The sequence below is a fragment of the Vipera berus genome, assembly GCF_964194415.1.
Source record: "Vipera berus genome assembly, chromosome: 1".
Lineage (NCBI taxonomy): Eukaryota > Metazoa > Chordata > Lepidosauria > Squamata > Viperidae > Vipera > Vipera berus.
In genome coordinates, this window is record NC_138202.1 from 15,717,869 (window position 1) to 15,741,015 (window position 23,147).

At 43.7% G+C, this 23,147-nt stretch overlaps 1 protein-coding gene across 1 annotated transcript in view; it reads left to right on the plus strand.

Moving 5' to 3' along the window:
• The first annotated feature begins 8,602 nt into the window (after nt 1-8,602).
• Nucleotides 8,603-23,147, plus strand: part of MED16 (mediator complex subunit 16) — a 28,249-nt gene continuing 13,704 nt past the window's right edge. The window contains exons 1-8 of the mRNA XM_081314757.1: nt 8,603-8,833; nt 11,347-11,518; nt 12,212-12,319; nt 13,227-13,396; nt 13,746-14,177; nt 16,436-16,541; nt 18,684-18,839; nt 19,914-20,125. Coding sequence (XP_081170883.1) covers nt 11,383-11,518; nt 12,212-12,319; nt 13,227-13,396; nt 13,746-14,177; nt 16,436-16,541; nt 18,684-18,839; nt 19,914-20,125 — 1,320 coding nt within the window. The 5' untranslated portion in view covers nt 8,603-8,833; nt 11,347-11,382. The remainder of the gene's footprint in view (nt 8,834-11,346; nt 11,519-12,211; nt 12,320-13,226; nt 13,397-13,745; nt 14,178-16,435; nt 16,542-18,683; nt 18,840-19,913; nt 20,126-23,147) is intronic.

Here is a 23,147-nt window from a genome sequence, read left to right on the forward strand (position 1 = left end):
TCCCCCCCCGCAGGAAGTGACGTCAGCCCGGGGAGTGGCGGCAGGGCTGGATTTAACTTGGCCCCTTGCAAAGCGAGCCGTGTCCCTGGCGTGGTTGGTGTCCTTCTCGTTGTCCTTATCAGGCTGGGTGAGGTTGCGCTGCCCTCCGGCCTGCCTGCCTGAGGAACTAGCGACGTGGGAACAGTCACCTTGCGTGTAGGAAAGCAGTGCAGAAGTTATCCCTGCAGACGTCTTATGAGTTGAAATTCGTACATCTTAAAAGTTGCTGAGATTGAGATAACCTGATGTCAAATAATAATAAATAATAATAATAATAATAATAATAATAATAAGAAGAAGAAGAAGAAGTAGTTGGAAGGGACCTTGGAGGTCATCTAGTCCAACCCCCTGCTCAGGCAGGAAACCTTATACCATTTCAGGCAAATGGCTGTCCAGTCTCTTCTTAAAAACCTCCAGTGTTGGAGCATTCACCACCTCTGGAGGCAGGTTGTTCCACTGGTTAATTGTTCTAACTGTCAGGAAGTTTCTCCTTAGTTCTAGGTTGCTTCTCTCCTTGACTAGTTTCCATCCGTTGCTTCTTGTCCTGCCTTTCAGGTGCTTTGGAGAATAGCTTGACTCCCTCTTCTTTGTGGTAGCCCCTGAGATACTGGAACACTGCTATCATGTCACCCTGTGCAATTACCTTTATTATCTGTGCAATTACCTGTGCAATTACCTTTATTATCATTTATTTGGAGGGGGCTTTTAATCGGATGGCAGTTTCATTGGTTTGCTTCTGGAAGGGATGACGGTATAGAATAGAATGATTTAGGGGGCTGGAGGCTAAAAACATAGGAAGAACGGTTGCAAGAACCTGGCATGGCTAGTTTATTGAAGAGAAAGACCAGGGGTGACGTCACAGCAGTGTTCCACTATTTGAGGGGCTGTCACAGAGAGGAGGGGGTCAACCTATGTTCCAAAGCACCTAAAGGCCAGACAAGGAACAATGAATGGAAACTGATCAAGGAGAGATTTAACCTAGAAAGGAGACATTTTCTGACAGTGAGAACAATCAACCAATGGAAAAACCAACTGCCTTCAGAAGTTGTGGGTGCTTCATCACTGGAAGCTTTCAAGAAGACACTGGACAGCCACATTGTCAGAAATGGTATAGGTCTCCTGCTTGAGCAGAGGGTTGGACTAGATGACTTACAAGGTCCCTTCCAACTCTGTTATCCTGTAAATCTGCACGCGGAGCAAACCCTGCCTCGCCAGTCGCTTCCTCATGTAAAGAACAGCAACAATTGGATGTTTGGAGGGCTATATGTGCGCGCAGATGGGGTTACATTTAGCAGCTTTTTCTTTTGATATATATATTTTTTCCTAAAGTGTTTTTGGGGAAAAATCGGCAATGCATGAGAAAAATAGTATTAACTGACGAAAAGAAATAAAAGGGGACGAGAATCGTGGGGAGGGCAGATAAAGGGAAGCATGGCTTTATTTGCATAGGCGCCTCCCATCATGCACTGGAAGAATTCAATAAAGTCTAGTTTTTAAAATTAATTTTAAAAGGTGTAGATTCATTGTTTTGAAAGCAATACACTGCAATGGAAAGAAATATTTTGAGTATGAAATACGGAAGGAAGCCAACCCCCCCACCCAGGACATTAATCACCATAACTGAAGAACATCTAAGAAAATATCCTTTAAATATCTCTCCGGGGAAGTTAAAGTTTGTGCTCGCTTCGGCAGCACATATACTAAAATTGGAACGATACAGAGAAGATTAGCATGGCCCCTGCGCAAGGATGACACGCAAATTCGTGAAGCGTTCCATATTTTGCAACCTCAGTGGCCTTCTTTCACTACCATAAAATAGATTTTTACACCATAGGTTTTTACATATATCAATAGCTGCTCCAAACAGGACAGGTTGTGACAAACATTTGGAAAAATTCGCTGTGGTTGATTCATGAGATTATTCAGTATTTTTTTTAGAACATTAAAAAGGCACTGAAAGAGTGAATAAATTTGGTTGGAGGTATTACCCAATGATGCATCATTAAGTTGGTTTCAAAAGCTGTCCTTTCTTTAAAATGATAGAAATTGCCACTCCCTCATCTTGCATGCATTTCAATGGCGCTGTATTATGTGTCCATTGTTATCACTGATTTATTTTAAATGTACACCTAGAATTTGTTTAAAAGTTTATTTAGCGTTTGGCAGAAATATTAAAAGGCACATCACAACTGCATTCCCAATGAGCTAATATTAAAATATTTACAGGTAGACCTCGACTTACAACAGTTTGTTTAGTGACCGTTCAAAGTTACAACGGCCCTGATAAAAGTGACTTATGACCAATTTGTACACTTACAACCATTGAAGCACCCCCATGATCATGTGATTAAAATACAGATACTTGGCAACTGATTCATACTTATGACGGTTGCAGTGTTCTGGGTGACCTTCTGACAAGCAAAGTCAATGGGGAAGCCAGATTGATTTAACAACCAAGTTACTAACTTAACTGCAGTGATTCACTTAACAGTGTCAAGAAAGGGCATAAAATCGGCAAAATTGACTTAACCACTGTCCCACTTAACAACAGAAATTTGGGGCTCAGTTGTGGTCGTAAGTCAAGGACTACCTGTACTCTACAAATTCAAAGACAGAATATTAATATAGTGAATACATGATGGAGTTGCATAAAAAAAGTCTCTGGGATTTCCCTGATATGCACTCAGATATGCTTATTTAGAAATGAGGGTGTTTGGGCCTACCAGATATGAAATTGTACTTTGATGTATGCTGTCTGGCATGGCTAAAAAACTGGGTAAACATTCAGAACAAGAGACTTTGTTATATGTGCCATACTAAGAGTTTGGAACAAATACAAAACAAGACTTTCTACAAAGTTGCCTCTTTGGGTGTCCTCACAGGAAGCTTTTTGAAGAAAACAAATGGTAGTGAAGCCAGACTGGTGGACTTAAGGTAAAATGATATTTTTCAACTGTCAGAGGGCTATGTTTGTCATTGGTTTTGCATATCAATAATTGAAAAAAGATTTAAATTAGATAAAAATGGGTTTGACTTTGTTAAAAATGAACTGGAAATTTTATTATGTGGTAATGATGAACATATTATTGGTAAGGTTTATAAAATGTTATTGAAATTGAACTTGGAAAGTGAACATGTAAAACATGGATATAATTTAATGCTGGAACAATGGGAGGATATGTGGATTAAAATTTACATTGAATTACAATTTAAAAGAAAATTTTTATAAGATGATGTACCGCTGGTATTTAACACCAGATAAGTTATGAAGAATGAATAAAGGTATTTCAAATGAATGTTGGAAATGTAAATGTAAAGAGGGGAACTTTTACCACTTATGGTAGACATGTGATAAAGCAAAGAAATATTGGAGTAGGATTCATATCCTAATACAGGAAATTCTTAAAGTAAAGATAAAGATGAAAGCAGGAATGTTTCTTCTCGGCATAATGGAAAAAGACTTAGAAAAAAATTGGAACTTTGATTTTATATATGTCAACAGCAACAAGACTATTGTATGCACAAAAATGGGAGGACATTTTGATTCCTACTATGGATGAATGGCTACAGAAGTTGATGGAGTTGGCAGAGATGGCTAAATTGACTGTTTTAATTAAAGAAAAGAATATAAGTACTTTTGTTTCCACATGGAGACCGCTTCTGGATTTTGTGCTTGAGGTAATAAAAAATGAAACTTTGATCTTGGGATTTACTGATTAGATTGATTTGTTGTTATACTCCATCCAGCCATCTCATTCTCTGTCGTCCCCTTCTTCACTTGCCCTCCATCTTTCCCAGCATTATGCTCTTCTCCAGTGAGTCCTTCCTTCTCATTAGGTGGCCAAAGTATTTCAACTTCAGGATCTGGCCTTCTAAAGAGCAGTCAGGGTTGATCTCCTCTAAGACTGACCGGTTTGATCGCCTTGCAGTCCAAGGGACTTACAGGAGTCTTCTCTAGCACCATAGTTCATAGGCCTCAATTCTTTTGCGTTCAGCCTTTCTTATGGTCCAACTTCCACAGCCATACATTGCAACTGGGAAGATGATAGCCCTGATTATACGGATTTTTGTTGGCAGGGTGATGTCTCTGCTTTTTAGTGTGCTGTCTAGATTTGCCATGGCTTTCCTCCCCAGGAGCAAGCGTCTTTTAATTTCTTGGCTGCATTATGTAATTAGAATAGAATATATAATATTCTTTATTGGCCAAGTGGGATTGGACACACAAGGAATTTGTCTCTGATGCATATGCTCTCAGTGTACATACAAGAAACAAAGTGATAAGTCATAAATCATAAAATATAATCATAAATCATAAGATACAACCAACAAAGTGATAGTCATAACATACCAATAGGAACAGGTAGTAGGAAAAATGAGGAGGATAATAGTGATACCGCCCTACTACATGGTTAGATATCCTTAGGCATATTCAGTGATGTGGAAACTGAACTGAAGAAGCTTCTTGGATGAGAAGCAAAACATCTTCAAGGAAAAGCAGTGGCCTTTTGAAAAAGCACCTTTGGGTCTTTGGGCCTAGTTGTTTTGGCAAACAGCAGCTTCCTGAGGGGAGAAGTTGAAACAGTTTATATCCAGGATGTGGGAGGTCTGTAAATATTTTATCATAAATTAGCAATATTGCATCACATCAGAAGTTTTTAAAATTAAAATATATTTAAAATTGTTGAAACAAAATATTTGCTATCACACCATCATTGTGCTTACTATAACTACCATTAACATGAATATTTCCTTGTACTGTATAGGAACCTGGATCTTTTCGTCATATAACAAACATAAATTCTTAAATCTGTTTAGGACAAAAACAAATTAGAATTAGATATTTATATATAGTATTCATATTATATTTATAAACTTTTAAAAAAGGTTCTTATTGCATTAATGAAGCATAATCATAATAGCAGCTCGATCTACTGTGACATCAGAGATGAAACAGTAACAAACATTTTCTATACCTGCATCTGCCAAGGCTGTGCCACACAGAGGCCGATCGCCCTGCCTATTTAACTTATATACCGAGTACATCATGAGAAAGGCAGGGCTAGATGAATCAAAAGTTGGAATTAAGATTGCCGGGAGAAATATCAACAACCTAAGATATGCAGATGATACCACTCTAATGGCAGAAAGTGAAGAGGAACTAAAGAGCCTCTTGTTGCAGGTGAAGAAGGAGAGTGCAAAACTTGGGTTGAAGCTTAACATTAAGAAAACCAAGTTCATGGCATCCGGCCCTCTCAATTCCTGGCAAATAGATGGGGAAGAAATGGAGGTAGTGACAGATTTTATTTTCCTGGGCTCCAAGATCACTGCAGATGGGGACTGTAGCCAAGAAATTAAAAGACGCTTGCTCCTCGGGAGGAAAGCCATGGCAAATCTAGACAACACACTAAAAAGTAGAGACATCACCCTGTCAACAAAAGTGCGTATAGTCAAGGCTATGGTCTTCCCAGTTGCAATGTATGGCAGTGAAAGTTGGACCATAAGAAAGGCTGAGTGCCAAAGAATTGAGGCCTTTGAACTATGGTGTTGGAGAAGATCAAGTGAAGTACTAATACCACTTTACAATGCTTTGGTAAGGCCACACCTGGAATACTGCATCCAGTTTTGGTCACCACGATGTAAAAAAGATGTCGAGACTCTAGAAAGGGAACAGAGAAGAGCAACAAAGATGATTAGGGGGTTGGAGGCTAAAACATATAGGGAATGGTTGCTGGAATTGGGTATGTGTAGTTTAATGAAGAGAAGGGTGAGGGGTGACATGATAGCAGCGTTCCAATATCTCAGGGGCTACCACAAAGAAGAGGGAGTCAAGCTATTCTCCAAAGCACCTGAAAGCAGGACAAGAAGCAACGGATGGAAACTAGTCAAGGAGAGAAGCAACCTAGAACTAAGGAGAAACTTCCTGACAGTTAGAACAATTAACCAGTGGAACAACCTGCCTCCAGAGGTGGTGAATGCTCCAACACTGGAGGTTTTAAAGAAGAGACTGGACAGCCATTTGCCTGAAATGGTATAGGGTTTCCTGCCTGAGCAGGGGGTTGGACTAGATGACCTCCAAGGTCCCTTCCAACTTTATTATTATTATTATTATTATTATTATTATTATTATTATTATTATTATTATTATTATTATTATTATTATTATTATTACAACTCCTGCGAGTCCCTTGGAATGCAAGGCGATCAAACAGGTCAGTCCTAGAGGAAATCAACCGTGACTGCTCTTTAGAAGGCCAGATCCTGAAGCTAAAACTCAAATACTTTGGCCACCTAATGAGAAGGAAGGACTCACTGGAGAAGAGCCTAATGCTGGGAAAAATTGAGGGCAATAGAAGAAGGGGATGACAGAGAATGAGGTTAAAGAGGAAATGTACTAAAATATTTGTGAAACAAATGTATTCTTGTCCTTAGAACAGACGCTGATCAAGGAAGCCATAATCCTGTTAGCGTAACTGCACGTATTCCTCGGTGACTGTCTTAAAGAGGAATGTACTAAAGTCCTTGTTTAAGCAAACATAGTCTTGTTCTTAAGGCAGATGATGATTGGGATAACCATATCTACAACATCTATATGAAACCGCTGGGTGAGATCATTCGTGGTTTTGGAGTTGGGTATCATCAGTATGCTGATGATACCCAGCTTTTCCTTTCGACCCCAAACCACCCCAGTGATGCCCTCAACGTGATGTCCCGTTGCCTGGAGGCGGTTCGGGTCTGGATGGGGAGGAACAGACTTCAACTCAACCCCGACAAGACCGAGTGGCTTTGCATACCTTCATCCCGGGTTTATTTGGACATTCCACCTCTCACTATGGGGGCTGAATTATTACCCCCCCGTAGATAGGGCTCGCAACTTGGGAGTCCTCCTAGATTCACGGCTCACCCTGGAAGACCATATAGGAGCTGTGACTAGGGGGGCTTTCGCCCAGGTTCGCCTGGTGCGCCAGTTGCGGCCCTATCTAAGCCGGGATGATCTATGCACGGTCACTCATGCGCTCGTGACCTCTCGACTAGACTACTGCAACGCTCTCTACATGGGGCTGCCCTTGAGGACCACCCGGAAGCTCCAACTGGTACAGAATGCAGCCGCGAGAGTTGTGTTGGGAGTCTCCCGATACTCCCACGTTACACCTCTGCTCCGTGAGCTGCATTGGTTACCAGTTGCCTTCCGGGTGAGATTCAAGGTACTAGTAATGGTATTCAAAGCCCTACATGGCAGGGGTCCGGAGTACCTGAGGGAACACCTGCTGCCGGCATCGACTTCCCTCCGCCCTGTGCGTTCCCACAGAGAGGGCCTCCTCAGGGTGCCACCGGTCAGAGAATGTCGACTGGTGGCCCCCAGGGGGAGATCCTTCTCTGTGGGCGCTCCGGAGCTATGGAACCAGCTACCAGTTGAGCTCCGGACGGCGCCCGACCTTCGCTCCTTTCGCCGCGAGCTAAAAACATACTTTTTTGAACAAGCTGGCCTGGCCTGATGAGGGGATTGGGGGGGGGGTCTGCTATTTTTATTTTACTAGGTTTTATGGATGTATTTTAGTATGTGGGCATTTATTTAATCTATTTTTAACTTTTGTAGTTTGTATTTTTATTCTTGCCCTGTTCACCGCCCTGAGTCCTTCGGGAGAAGGGCGGTATAGAAATATTATTAAATAAATAAATAAAAATAAATATCCTGTCTGTGAAACTACACGTACTTCATGTAATTTTCTTTTGAAAACTATTGTCTGATAAGAATGTGCAGGATGTAACCTTATAAGTAACAATGTAGAACAATGTATAACTAGGAATTAGAGGTGTATAAATATGTATGCTCATGAGCCCTTCGGGGTTCAGACCCTTTGCTTTGTTTAAGCTTTCTGAACCTGCGCAATAAACCTTTCCTTTCCTGAAGAGCTGGCGTGAGCCTCTTCTTTCTACAACAAGGTGGCTGGATGGAGTCACTGAAGCAGTAGGCGTGAGCTTAAATGGACTCCAGAAGATGGTAGAGGACAGGAAGGCCTGGAGGAACGTTGTCCATGGGGTCGCGATGGACAACAATAGGAACAGATAAATTGCAAATTCCAAATGTTTGTCACAACCTGTCCTGTTTGGAGCAGCTATTGATATATGTAAAAACCTATGGTGTAAAAATCTATTTTATGGTAGTGAAAGAAGGCCGCTGAGGTTGCAAAATATGGAACGCTTCACGAATTTGCGTGTCATCCTTGCGCAGGGGCCATGCTAATCTTCTCTGTATCGTTCCAATTTTAGTATATGTGCTGCCGAAGCGAGCACAAACTTAACTCTGTCCTGTGTGGTATATAAAGCTTTAAATCTGTATAATTAATATGTTATGGTGAGATAATGTAAACTGCAAATATGTCTTATTATCTTTATATCCATGTAGAATATTCTTATCCCTCTATGTTTATTAAATCTTAGTATTACAATACATTAAAATATTTTTTTACCAATAAATTATCTGATTTGTCTTTCTTCGGGGTGCATGATGGGAAAGGACGTATGCAAATATGCGTCCCTTGGGTATAATCGCGGAAGGTTTGGGTAGGAATTAAGATCAGAGGCCCTCATTCTTACTAAGATCCCCGAAAAAGAAACAGAAATTTGAGTTTTCGCAGCAAAAGAGGCTTGGGGAAATTATATTTTTCTCTGGCGTGAGCTTTTAAAATATTTTATTTAACTGACACGAATAACAGGCACTTTATTAGATAGCATTAATAAGAAAGCCCAAGTTTGGGCGCATGCGCATGGGAGCTGGACTGCATGGGTGGTTGCGGTAAGTAGGGGGGATATGGGAGAGTTTATTTGGGGAGAACGGGGGGGGGAGGAAAAGCAAGCAAGAAAACTAAAAATCTAAACATTTTAAAGCTACTCTCGGGGGATATTTTTGCTGCATAACTTGTATTTCCAGAGTAATTTTCCCCTTTGCATCGTTTGATGAGGCATTAATATTTTAGGGCCACTACATAGTATACAAAGCAGTGATTGCTAATTTGGGCTATTGGTAGCTTGTGGGATGCCATGGATTTAATATAACTTGAGTTTAGCAAGCATTTGATAGTGTGTCCCGTGTCATTTTTATTGGCAAGCTAGATCAATGTGTAATCTATTAAGGAAAACACAAAGGTACCTTCAAAACTATTCAAAGAGTAATAGATAGATTGATTGGTTGATTATACACCATCAAGTCACTGTTTAGTCTTACAATCACAGAATAGACATTGTATTTTTAAAATCAAATTGGAATATGGCATTGAATGGGGAGTTATAGATTTGATCCTGGAACTGGTAGCCATCAACATTTTCATGAATGACCTGAGTGCACAGAAGGAGGGAAGGCCTCTCATTTAGGGCCATCATATCTAGGGCTAGGCTCCAAAAATCTAGAGTGGTATTTCTCAAACCTGGTGACTTTGAAATGTGTGGAGTTCAATTCCCACAATTCTCCAGCTGTGAGATATCAGGTAACTGGCTTAGTAGCAATGCATTCTGAAAAGATTTTTGGAATTGTCACTGATCTTAAACTGAATATGCTTCAGCAGTGCAACATAGTTGAAAAAAACGGGAAAATGCAATTTTGGGCTTCATTGATAGAAATACAGGTCCCAAATAATAGCAAATGCCATTTCTATGATATAGTGCATAGCTCAGACTCCCCTTTTGAGTGTTGAGTTCGGTTCTAATCATCCCCTTTTTAAAAACCCAGAGCGATTGTAAAAAGTTATTGTAAAAAGTGTAGGTATAATTAGGGAATTGGAAACAAGGCCTTCATGAGGAGCGATTGAGGAAACCAGATATATCTAGCTGGGAAAAGAGACAGCTAAGGAAAGGAAATGATAATGCTATTTAAGTACTTGGAGGAAAGTTACAGTGACTAAGATCAAGATCTCTTCTCATTCTTCCCTCTATTAGGGACACAAAATACTGGAAGAACTTTCTAACATGAACCACATATTGACAACTAAAGCAGAGTCATGGTGGGATGTGTTCAGGCAAAGGCTGATCAGGGAGTGCTTTAATTTGATGCTAGGGCTGGTTTTGATTGCCTAATTAGCTGCTTCTGATTCTTGTTTTGTATGAACATGTATGTCTTAATTTGTATATCCAGTTGTGATAAATGCAATTTAAAACCATTAATGGCATTCAGTCAAATTGCAACAAGGAGGAGAAGTAACAATAGAAGAAATTATTTGTAGCTCAGGAGTCCTTGGTGCTCTCCAAGCTTGGTGGTTTTCTTGCAGACATTGGATAATGAAATTACTTTAGAAAACAGCCAAACTTAGAGGGCACTAAGGACTCCAAAAAGAAGTAAGATTCATTTTCCCAATATCTACAGCCACCTACAAAGATTACATATTACATATTCTTATGTTGCATGAACATAAGATTGCATAGCATTTCCAGATTGCTATATATTTCAAAAGCTCCATTTAAAAAATAACATATTATAAGCCTGCCTCAGTAGCATTTTTTTCCATCATTGGTTCAGTTAATTCAGTTGGTCCATCAAATATATTTGAAACCTTAAATACCTTCTAAAGCTCTTAGGGTTTATGGGGTTTAAAGGGTATGACCAGTTCTTTCCAATTTTTTCACCTATCATTATGGCCAGCCAGAGGTGATCCAGCAATTCATAGTTGTCTTGGAGGGGAAGGCAGGTGTTGGAGGCAAATCACAAAAGAGCATTTGGCCCCTTTTTGATATGCATCATTGTTTCACATGCAGATATGAAAAGATGGAGCTTGCATTGTGACAGCAGGATGATGCTTTTCTCTTTTTTGACAAAAATAGAGGACTTTTTAGAGTCCTTTGTAGACTGCCTGGATAATTTGAAAAAAAGAGGAGATAAATGCAGGCAAAGTTAAAAGGGGGGAAATGTGAATTTATTTCACATCAGGTCCTTTGTCTTTGATTTAATAAGAAACTGAACTAAAAAGAGACTATCGTTCCAGTTGACCCTACTTGGAAAAAAATCCCGACTCTCTACCAAAAACACATGATTTGGATCATGATGGGCGTCTGATGGAATAAATGTCAGTAAGAGTGGGAAAACGTTTGCTGCCTTGTCTATGTGTTGATGTTCCTTCTGCCTTGTAGATGTGGAACAGCTTACTGGTCCCCTTACCTTTTGTCCAAACTTGATGCTTGATTTCTGTACGTTCAGAATATTGCTAGCAACATATTTTAAGAAGGGGGAGCAGGGGATGGCTGCTGTGATTCCCTTTGGTTTATCAGCTGGTACCTTCTTTGTAATAGTTATGGCAGCTTCCAGTTGCAATTTTCTCCTAGGTAGCAGTTCCCTGCTGCTAAACTGAGGAAGGTACAATGGATCTGGCATATGTCTGTGAGTGGGAGAAGCGTCCAAAGAGCAACCACTGCCCATCCGTTCCATTGGTCTGCGCCTGGTCTTGTCGCAACTTGATTGCTTTCACCACGGACCTAAAAAATGAGGAGGAAAAAGGTATTTCCTACTGTGTTGGCTTCTTTGCTATTGACGTTGCTCTTAATATATTCTGAAATAAGAAGATAGTTGCTGCAATTGTTTTAATAGTTTAATATTGTTTTAAGGTTTTAACCAGTTTGGTCTAATATTTAAGGCGCCAGGGTAGAAGCCAGGAGACTGACATGCCTTACGGTGAAAACTGACTAGGTGACTTTGCATCAATCACCAGGAGGTTGGGAGTTCTAGTACCACCTTCGGCATGAAAGCCGGCTGGGTGACTTTGTGCCAGTCACTCTCTCTCAGCCCAACCCACCTCACAGGGTTGTTGCTGTAAAGAAAATAGGAGGAGGAAGAGGAAGCATTGTATGCCACCTTGAGTTATTTATAAAAAAAATAATAAAGGTGGGATACAAATAAATAAAAATTGCTCACAAAAAGGAGGAAAGGATTATTCAGTATATTCATGGACTTGATTTTATTTTTACAAATGAAGGCAGGGTATAAATAGATAAGGGACGCAGTGGCTCAGTGGGTTAGGACACTGAGCAGGTCGACAGTTTGGCGGGTCGAATCCCGAGTGCCGCGTAACAGAGTGAGCGCTTGTTACTCGTCCCAGCTTCTGCCAACCTAGCAGTTCGAAATAATATTTCCTCCCCTCTGCTGCTTTCTCATCCATTTATGTCACTTTTTTCCTTTCATTTCCTTCCTCAGACCTCACCCATATGATCCATATCCTTGACACGGAACATCCGTGGGACGTCCACTCCATCAATTCTGGACACATTGAAATAATCACCTGCTTGGAATGGGATCAGTCAGGTAAAGGAGGACAGCTTGGTGCACCTGGTTCGTTTCGTGTCACTTTCGGATAAAAAGTGTCTCCAGCCCTGAGTTGCCTGGAAAGATCTTAGCTTCCCCCCCCCCCCCCAAAAAAAAAAAAAATTGAAGTGTCAAGATGAGTTGATGAAATTGATATTAAAGGCTGGTACTTTCCAGATTTCTTGGAGAGAGTGTCAGGATGAGGAAGGGTGGTTTATATTATTAGACACTCAGCTGATCTTGGCTGACTCCGGAAGCTATTTCAATTGGAAACCACCAGGAAATTCCATGACTGTAGAGTATTCACAAAATACACTAGAAGAAAGCATGGACAAACCATGTCTGGGTTGTTGCCAAGATGATTACATGGCTTGTCCATATAAAGGAGCATGAAATTGACCTTGATGAAGGAATACAAGGTTCATTAAGAGATAATAAATGACAATTCAATCCTGGGAGGGAGAAGAGGACATGAGAAAGACACAAAATAACCCAACTGTTTAGTATAAGAGGGTGCAAGGAAACTGCCAGCCTTTCAAGCTTCTGCTGTTATAACCTATGATGGTAAAATAACATTTCATTAATCCTTGTGTGGTCTCTTTCATGATATTCCCTAAATCAGGGGTAGGCAACCTCGGCTCTTTTATGTCTCATGGACTTCAACTCCCAGAATTCCTGAGTCAGCTATGCTGACTCAGGAATTCTGAGAGTTGAAATCCATGAGTCGTAAAAGAGCCAAGGTTGCCTACCCCTGCCCTAAATCAAAGAGTTGACAGTTCCTGAAAGAAACTTCAATATAACATTCAAAACATGCGAGATCAGTTAATTCCATTTTACAGCCAGAGAATGGGCCTGTCATTCCCTTGATTGGTATTCTGACTTCCTTCATTTTTTTTTTTGGCTGCAGGATCCAGACTTCTGTCTGCTGATGCTGATGGGCACATCAAATGTTGGAGTATGATGGACCACCTGGCCAACAGCTGGGAGAGTGCGGTGGGCAGTGAAGTGGAAGGAGACCCAGTAGTGGCACTTTCTTGGTTGCACAATGGGGTGAAACTTGCTTTGCACGTGGAGAAGGTAAGTAGGTTTAATGAAGGGTTGCTTTCCTACAGGTAGTCTTCAGCTTACATCCATTCGTTCAGTGAACGTACAAAGTTCTGGTTCTCGTAACTTGGGTGCGGGGCTTGTGTTGGCAACATCACAGTGAGCTATAGTCACACGATTGCCACTTACAACCTTCTCTGCCAGCTTCTTGCAAGCAAAGTCAATACTGCAACAGTCGTATGAAAAAATAGTCATCGGTCACTTTAAATGCCACTGCAACTTTGAATGGTCACTAAATGAATGGTTGTAAGTGAAGGATGACTTTTAGTATTCTTGACAATCAGCTGTCTCCTAAATAACGCCTGTTTCCTTCTGTCCATAGTCTGGAGCATCCAATTTTGGTGAGAAATTCTCCCGGGTTAAGTTCTCCCCATCGTTGACCCTCTTTGGTGGGAAACCCATGGAGGGCTGGATCGCAGTGACCATCAGCGGGCTGGTCACCGTCTCACTGATGAAGCCCAATGGACAAGTGCTGACCTCCACGGAGAGCCTCTGCCGCCTGCGCTGCCGGGTGGCCTTGGCTGATATTGCTTTCACCGGTGGAGGTAACATTGTGGTGGCCACGTCAGATGGCAGCAGCGCCTCTCCAGTCCAGTTCTACAAAGTCTGTGTCAGTGTGGTGAACGAGAAGTGTAAAATTGACACAGAAATCCTTCCCTCCTTGTTCATGCGCTGCACCACAGACCCAGCGCGGAAAGACAAATATCCTGCAATCACCCACTTGAAATTTCTAGCTCGGGACATGTCTGAGCAGGTGAGGTCCTTGGGTTTTCCTTCTCCAGTCCTTGCCGCCTCTTCCTTCTAGCTCTGTGGTGGCGAACCTATGGCACGGGTGCCACAGGTGGCACGCAGAGCCCTCTCTGTGGGCATGCCCGCTGTCACCCCAGTCCTGGGCCTTCAGCTGGGTTTTATAAAACCTTTTTGCTTTAGGCCTCCGCCGCCCTGTGCAAAAAAAAAAAGTTTCAATCAATTTCAACTTCTCACGGAAAAAAAAAGATCTCTCAAAGTTGGAATTGATTGAACTTTTTAGTCCAACCCAGTCTGCCGTTACCACCACAGCCACGCCCATCCGATGGGCCACACCCACCCAATGGGCTACGCCCACCCTGCACCCGACAATATACTGTATAAGTGGGTTTTGGGTTGCAATTTAGGCACTCGGTCTCTAAAAGGTTCACCATCACTGTTCTAGCTACTTGGCCATGTCCAGGTTAGCCAACAAAAGACAGATCCAATAGTGAAGAATCTGGAGAACTCTGTGTAGAAACACGGAAGGAGTGGATATTGTTAGTCCACATGGAAGGATATGATAGCAATGTTGCATTTACAGGTAGACCTTGAATTACAACCCAAAGATGCAACTGGACTTTTATTTTATTTTTCTGTGAAGATGTTTTGCTTCTCATCCAAGAAGCTTTTTCACTTCTTCAGAACTGGAAAAGCTTCTTGGATGAGAAGCAAAACATCTTCAAAGAAGAGCAAACTCCAGTCACCTCTTTAAAAAGCACCTTTGGGACAACCATGACCTGGATGGCTAAGAATCTCCATAGACATTTGGTTAGCGATTGCTCAGAGTTACAATGGACTTCCACAAGAGTGCATATGACCTGGTTCTGAAGTTCCGATGGGTGCCCTCCACCCCATGTTCATATTGGGGTGGGGTGGGTTGGGTTGGGTTTTTATAACAGTTTCAATTTTAACATGTATTAATTTTATGGGCATAATGGTTTAATGGCTTTTTAATTTTTGTATTCTATTTTTAATTGTGTATTGCCCTGTTCACCGCCCTGAGTCCTTCGGGAGAAGGGCAGTATACAAATTAAATTATTAAATTAAATTATTATTATTAAATATGATCACATGTACGCTCGGCAGCTAGCTTACATTTATGGCTGTTTGTAGTGTCCCATGGGCATATGACCATATTTTATCATGTTTTTGCCGAAAACTAGCATTTACTTCTGTCTTTCGTAAAACTGGGTTATAGCAAGAAATGGGTTCATTTAATGACCACAGCGTTTGCTTAATGACTGCTGCAAAAAAAGTTGTACACTCCGTTCTGTCATGTGGGTGAGTCATTTTATGACCATCACAACTTATGACCATAATAAGCAGGCTCCATTAGAGTTATAAGTCGAGGGCTACCTGTATCATGGAAAAAGAGCAGAGAATTGCTTTCATCCCAAGAGCTTCATTCCTTCATGGTTTATCTGTGGAGAATGGTTATATCTTGGAAGTCAGCAAAAGCCATAGTTCAGCACGTACAGAGCTTATTCTTCACTCAAGTGCATGCATGCATGGAGACATGAACATATGCACTCCCTCACACACATCTACCCATATATGGAGGTGCTCTCTTCTCGCAGTAATCTCTGCCTTTCTCTAATTTCTTCGAATTTTAAACAGCTGCTGGAGCTGACATTAGGCATTCCAGAACAATGTTTTTCAAACTTGGGGACTTTTAATACATGTGAGCTTCAACTCTCAGAATTCCTTCACCAGTCAGCATGCCAGCTGGAGAATTCTGGGAGTTTAAGATTCACACATCTTAAAGTTCCAAGTTTGAGAAACGTTCTAGATCATGGATGTCAAACTTGATCCTGTCACGTAATTTATCATGACATATCGTGACTTTTTTTGCCTTTGCGGAGCCGGGGTGGGCATGGTCTGCATGTGACTCATCCAGTTTGGTACCCCTGTTCTGGATGCACAATGAGCAAATGGGGGGAGGAGTTTCCAGTGAACTCTGAAGCAAGTGGCAGGTGAGCTGCATCTGGATCAGTTTCCCACTCCTAGAGCACAACCGTGGGAAAGGAGATTAGGCCTGAATCCACTTGCCTTTATCCAGTGTGGTCTTCCCAGGTGTTTATATTACATGCCTCTGTAGTTATATACTAACCCAATGTTTCATAACCTCAGCAAGCTGTCTGGGGAACTCTGGGAGCTGAAGTCCATGCATCTTAACGTTTCTAAGGTTGCTAACATTGTTGTATCCGGCCTTCCCTCCTCCAGATGCTGCTGTGTGCCTCCAGTCAGAACAGTAGCATTGTGGAATGCTGGTCACTCCGGAAAGAAGGACTGCCGGTTAACAACATTTTCCAGCAGATTTCCCCCACAGGTGAGTCAGGTAGCAGATGTAGAAAGAACTCAGCAGAAAATGGCTTCTTCTCATTTGGTCAGATCGGGGAGTTTGAAACCTGTAAACTGCAATTCTAGCCCAAGCAATGAGGCAGGAAAAGCATAGGCAGAATCTTGGGATCAGGACAAAGTCTTCTGGGGATTGGCCCAAAGTCACCCACTGCTCTCCTGTCTAAGGCGGAACTACAACTCTCAGTCTCCTGGGGATTGGCCCAAAGTCACCCAGCTATCTTTCATGCCTAAAGCAGGATTAGAACTCACAGTGTCCTAGGAATTGGCCCAGTCACCCAGCCAGCTTTCATGCCTAAAGTGCGACTAGAACTCACAGTCTCCTGGGAATTGGCCCAAAGTCCCTAGCTGTTTTTTATACCTAAGGCAGGATTAGAACTCACAGTCTCTTGGGGATTGGCCCAAAGTCTCCCAGCTGGCTTTCATGCCTAAAGCAGGATTAGAACTCACAATGTCCTAGGAATTGGCCCAGTCACCCAGCCAGCTTTCATGCCTAAAGTGGGACTAGAACTCACAATCTCCTGAGAATTGGCCCAAAGTCCCTAGCTGTTTTTTTATACCTAAGGCAGGATTAGAACTCACAGTCTTTTGGGGATTGGCCCAAAGTCTCCCAGCTGGCTTTCATGCCTAAAGTAAAATGAGAATTCTGCTTCTCCCATATGAATAACTTGTTTTTCATGGATGTGGTTGTGTTGCCATTGAAAAAAATGCTCTTTTCTTTCCAGCTTTCCTTCTATTTATCTCCCTTATTATAACTCATTTCTTTCCAACTTTCCTATTTATCACCCTCATCCCAGCACAGCAGGAGCAAATTTTCTAACCGAGAGCAATCAAACCCACAGATGATGTTTAATTGTTGTGTTTGCACAGGAAATCACCTGGCAACAGATTCTCATCACAGCTATTTCCCTTTGGAAATGAGCTTCTTTTGATTCTTCCTCAGGCGAGAAGTCATTAAATTGGTACATCTTGACTTGGCAAATTCAAAGCTGAATTTCTGCTTCTTTTGTTTAGAAACAATACATTTGATAACAGTTTGAGGAAGGCCTTAGTATAATTTTGAAAAAAAAAATCTAGGCGACCTATGTGTAAAATACATAGATTTTCAGACCATGCAATATTCCTTCAGCTGTGGTGTCTTAGGAATACAAGAAAACTCTAGTTTTATATGTGTATCTCAGTTCAGTTTGCTTTTCTGAATGCAAAATTATTTATTTATTTATTTATTTAGATTTATATACCGCCCTTTCCCGAAGGACTCAGGGCGGTTTACAGGATATTTAAAAGAAAATCAATACAAAAGTTAAAACAAGTTAAAAAAGATTAAATGAAACCCTGAGAAAAAATAAAAACCTAGTTAAAATTAAAAATTAAAAAAATTCTCAGCCTGGGCCAGCGAGCTCGAAGAGCCAGGTCTTCAGGTCCCGGCGGAATGAACGGAGGTCGGGGGCAGTCCTAAGCTCCGCGGGCAGCTGGTTCCAAAGGGCAGGCGCGCCCACTGAGAAGGCCCTACCCCTGGGTGTTACCCGCCAGCAATCTTTAACCGGCGGCACCCTGAGAAGACCCTCCCTGTGGGAGCGCACTGGATGAAGGGAGCTTGATGCTGGCAGCAGGTGTTCCCTCAAATAACCCGGACCCTCGCCATTTAGGGCTTTATAGGTCATCACCAGCACCTTGAATCTCACCCGGAGGGCAACCAGAAGCCAATGCAGCTCGCGGAGTAGAGGTGTTACATGGGAGTATCGGGAGACCCCATCACGACTCGCGCGGCCGCATTCTGCACCAGCTGAAGCCTCCGGGTGGTCCTCAAGGGCAGCCCCATGTAGAGAGTTTACCAAATTTATATGCCACTCATCTTGCAGTAGAAGGTGACATAACACAGTCTCTTCCAAACCAGGCCTCTCCAGAAATTTCAGGATTACAGTTCTCTGAATTCTGAGCAGCCAGCACACCCAAAGAATTCTCAGTATCCATGCTGCTCGGAATTCTGGAAATTGCGGTCCCAAACGCATCTAGAAAGTTGTAGTAATCAGATTGTGCTAAGCAGAAAGGAAGTTCCATTACCAAATGCTTTTTGCAGTACTTTAATTATCCTCTTCCTCTTATTTCTAAGTTGGGGACAAGCCGCCGATGATCTTGAAATGGCGGATCCTTTCAGCCACTAATGACCTGGACCGAGTTTCTGCTGTGGCATTACCCAAACTGCCAATTTCTTTGACTAGCACCGATTTGAAGGTAGCAAGTGACACCAAGTTCTACCCAGGCTTAGGTGAGGAAAGTTTTTCTTGGATGTATAGTCTTATCAGATATGGGAAAAAACAACAACTAGTGCTGTGTTTGACGCAGGCGTTACAATGCAGTATTGCAGGGCAATTCTGCTCACAGCCAGGAGTTTGATCCGGACGGGCTCAAGGTTAACTCAGCCTTCCATCCTTCTGAAGTTGGTAAAATGAGGACCCAAATTTTGGGGGGCAATATGCAGACTCTGTAAGCTGTTCAGAGTGCTTTAAAGCAGAGGTCCCAAACCCCTGGTCCGCGGCCTATTCTGAACCTGGCCACAAAAGTGATGGGGGAGTGCACACATCAAATCATCCCCTCTTCCCCTCCCCCCACTTTTGCCGGTCTGCTGAGCCAGAAAGATTGGAGACAGATGCTTTAAAGCACTATGGAGCAATATATAAGTCTAAGTGCTCTTGATATTGCTAGTGTGATCCATTCTTGGAAAGTTCCAAGGTTCCCTCATGCCAGTTTCAAAGCTGGACCTCCAACTTCCTGTTCTGGGCAGCAGGGGAGTGACCAATGGTACTTCAAAACTAGGTCATAAGTAGCCCAGCCCCCACCCACCCACCCCAGATAGCTCCATCAGAACTTCAAAGGGCCGCTAAGCGACCAGTCCTAAGTTGAGAACTACTTGTACACTGAACTGGTTCTCATAAGAAAATTACAAATGCCTACAAAATGGGCTATCAAGCCCTAGGAATCATAGCTGCAACTTTTTCTGGTCCTAATTAGAACTTTATTTAGTAAGTACCATTTAGTAATTTGCCACTAAGTGGTGAGGAGAAGTGTCTCCCAAGAGTGATGTTGGATTGGCTTGCTCGGGGATAAAACATTAGAACAGGGGTAGGCAACCTTGGCTCTTTTATGACCCGTGGACTTCAACTCCCAGAATTCCTGAGCCAGCTTGGCTGGCTCAGGAATTCTGGGAGTTGAAGTTCACTAGTCATAAAAGAGCCAAGGTTGCCTACCCCTGCATTTGAATATCCCAGGAGAAATGCAGCCTGCTTCTCTTTGTAAAACATTTTTTAAATCCCCCTTTTTTTGCCTCCCACCTCTGTTCCAGGCCTGGCGCTTGCTTTCCATGATGGCAGCGTCCACATCATCAACCGCCTCTCCTTGCAAACCATGGCGGTGTTTTACGGCTCAACCTCTCAGCGCCCGGTGGATGAGCAGACCATCAAACGCCAGAGAGCTTCCGGCCCTCTGGTCTACTTCAAAGCTATGCAGATGTCTTGGACTTCACTGGCCTTAGTTGGGATCGATAGCCATGGAAAGGTACGTTTGGGGGTACAGAGTAAGATCCCCTCAGTATTTAAAACAGGGAGGCCAAGAAAGATTCTTACTTGAACTCCTCAAGTTATAACCATTTGTTTGATGACCATTCCAAATTACAATGGCCATGAAAACGGAGTTATGACCAGTTTTCACACCACCGTTGCAGTCAAAATTCGGGCAATTGGCAAGTGGCATGTATTTATGACAATTGCACCGACCTGGGGTCATCTGATCACCATTTGTGACCTTCCCAGCCAGCTTCGGACAAGCGAAGTCAACGGGGGAAGTCAGATTTGTTTAACAGCTGCATGATTCACTCAATAACTGAAATGATTCACTTAACTGTGGCCAAAAGGTCATAAAACGGGCCACAACTCACTTGAAGGAACTGCCTTGCTTTTAGCAACAGAAATTTTGGGAACAATTGTGGTTGTTAGTGAAGAAAGACTTATAGTTTTAATTTAATTTAATTTATTGAGATTTTTATACCGCCCTTCTCCCAGAGGGACTCAGGGCGGTTCACAGGGCGTAAATATAAATAACAATACAAACATTAAAAGACAATTAAATCAAGGCCCAAGTTAAAACAAGAATAATAAAACAAGCCTATAAAAACCCATGTACCCCCATCAGGCCAGACCCGCTAGTTCAAATAAATGGGTCTTCAACCCGCAACGGAAGGATCGGAGGTCTGATGCCATCCGGAGCTCAACCGGCAGTTGGTTCCATAACGCCGGAGCACCCACAGAGAAGGCCCTCCCCCTGGGGGCCACCAGTCGACATTCCTTGACAGGAGGCACCCTGAGGAGGCCCTCTCTGTGGGCGCGCACAGGGCGGAGGGGAGTCGACGCCGGCAGCAGGTGGTCCTCGAGGTATCGCGGACCCATGCCATGTAGGGACTTAAAGATCATAACCAAAACCTTGAACCTTACCCGGAAGACAACTGGTAACCAATGCAGCTCACGGAGCAAAGGTGTAACATGGGAGTACCGGGAAACTCCCAAGACAACTCTCGCGGCCGCATTCTGTACCAGTTGGAGCCTCCGAGTAGTCTTCAAGGGAAGTCCCATGTAGAGAGCATTACAGTAGTCTAGGCGAGAGGTCACGAGCGCATGAGTGACCGTACATAAGGCCTCCCGGTCCAGATAGGGCCGCAACTGGCGCACCAGGCGGACCTGGGCAAAAGCCCCCCTAGTCACGGCCACTATATGATCCTCCAAAGTGAGTCGTGAATCTAGGAGGACTCCCAAGTTGCGAGCCCTATCCACAGGGGGCAAAAGCTCACCCCCCATAGAAAGAGATGGAACATCCCAGGTGTCCCGGGAAGCCGGAATGTACAGCCACTCAGTCTTGTCAGGGTTGAGTTGAAGTCTGTTCCTCCCCATCCAGACCCGAACCGCCTCCAGGCAACGGGACATCACAGCGAGGGCATCACTGGGGTGGTTTGGGGTCGAAATAAAAAGTTGGGTATCATCAGCATATTGATGATACCCAACTCCAAAACCACGAATGATCTCACCCAGCGGTTTCATATAGATGTTGAACAGGAGAGGCGAGAGGACCGACCCCTGAGGAACTCCACAAGCGAGAGTCCTAGGGGTCGACCTCTGCCCCCCTGCCAACACCGACTGCGAGCGTCCCAGGAGATAGGAGGAGAACCACTGAAAAACCGTGCCTCCCACTCCCAATCCCCTGAGACACCGCAGCAGGATACCATGGTCGATGGTATCGAAAGCCGCCGAGAGGTCTAATAGGACTAGGACAGAGGAATATCCCCTATCCCGAGCCCTCCAGAGATCATTCACCAGAGCGACCAATGCCGTCTCCGTGCTGTGCCCGGGCCTGAAACCCGATTGGTAAGGGTCCAGATAATCCGCTTCATCCAGGACCAGAGGGAGCTGATGCGCCACCACACTCTCAACAACCTTCGCAAGAAAGCGAAGGTTGGAGACTGGACGAAAGTTGTTCAATACAGCTGGGTCCAAGGCAGGCTTCTTGAGGAGAGGTCTCACCACCGCCTCCTTCAAGATGGTGGGGAAATAACCCTCGCTCAAAGAAGCAGATATAACCGCCTGGAGCCAGCCTCGTGTCCTCTCCCTAGCTGCAGAAACCAGCCAAGAAGGGCACGGGTCCAATAAACATGTGGTGGAACTCAGCTTCCCCATAATCCTGTCCACTTCATCAGGGGTCACAGAATCAAACTCCTCCCAGATAACATTGACAAGACCGCCCACGTCCTGATCGCCAGACTCTGCCCAGCTGGAGTCCAAACCGGTCCGAATCCGAGCGATTTTATCCGACAGATGTTGACTAAACTCCTCGGCACGACCCTGCAAGGGATCCTCCCTCACCTCCTGATTAAGAAGGGAGCGAGTCACCCTAAACAAGGCGGCCGGGCGATTATCTGCGGACGCGATGAGGGTGGAGAAGTAATTACACCTCGCCTCCCTCATCGCAGCGAGATAAGACCTAATGTAGGTTCTTAACCGCAATCGGTCGGATTCAGATCGGCTGGACCTCCAGCAGCTCTCTAGGCCCCGTTTCCGACGCTTCATCTCCCGGAGCTCCGCGGAGAACCATGGAGCTCGCTGGGATCTGCGCCGGGTCAGGGGCCGCAAGGGTACAACCCGGTCGAGTGCCTCAGTGGCTGCCCTTTCCCAGGCTTCCACTAAGGCATCCGCCGAGCTGTGAACAATGGAGGCAGGTGGGGACCCCAGCGCCGCTTGGAATCTATCAGGATCCATTAGGCGTCTGGGGCGGTACCATCTAGTTGGCTCCGTACCCCCACGGCGGGGGGTGGCAAAATGGAAGACCAGCCGCAGGAGGTGATGATCGGTCCATGACAGGGGCATAATAAATGGAAAGCCCCCACCAAGATCATCCAACCACCGTCCAGATAAGAAAATCAGGTCAAGGGTGTGGCCTCCCTCATGAGTTGGTTCAGAAATTACCTGCGTCAGGTCCATGGCCGTCATGGAAGCCATGAACTCCCGAGCAAGCTCAGATGAACCTCCCAGGGATG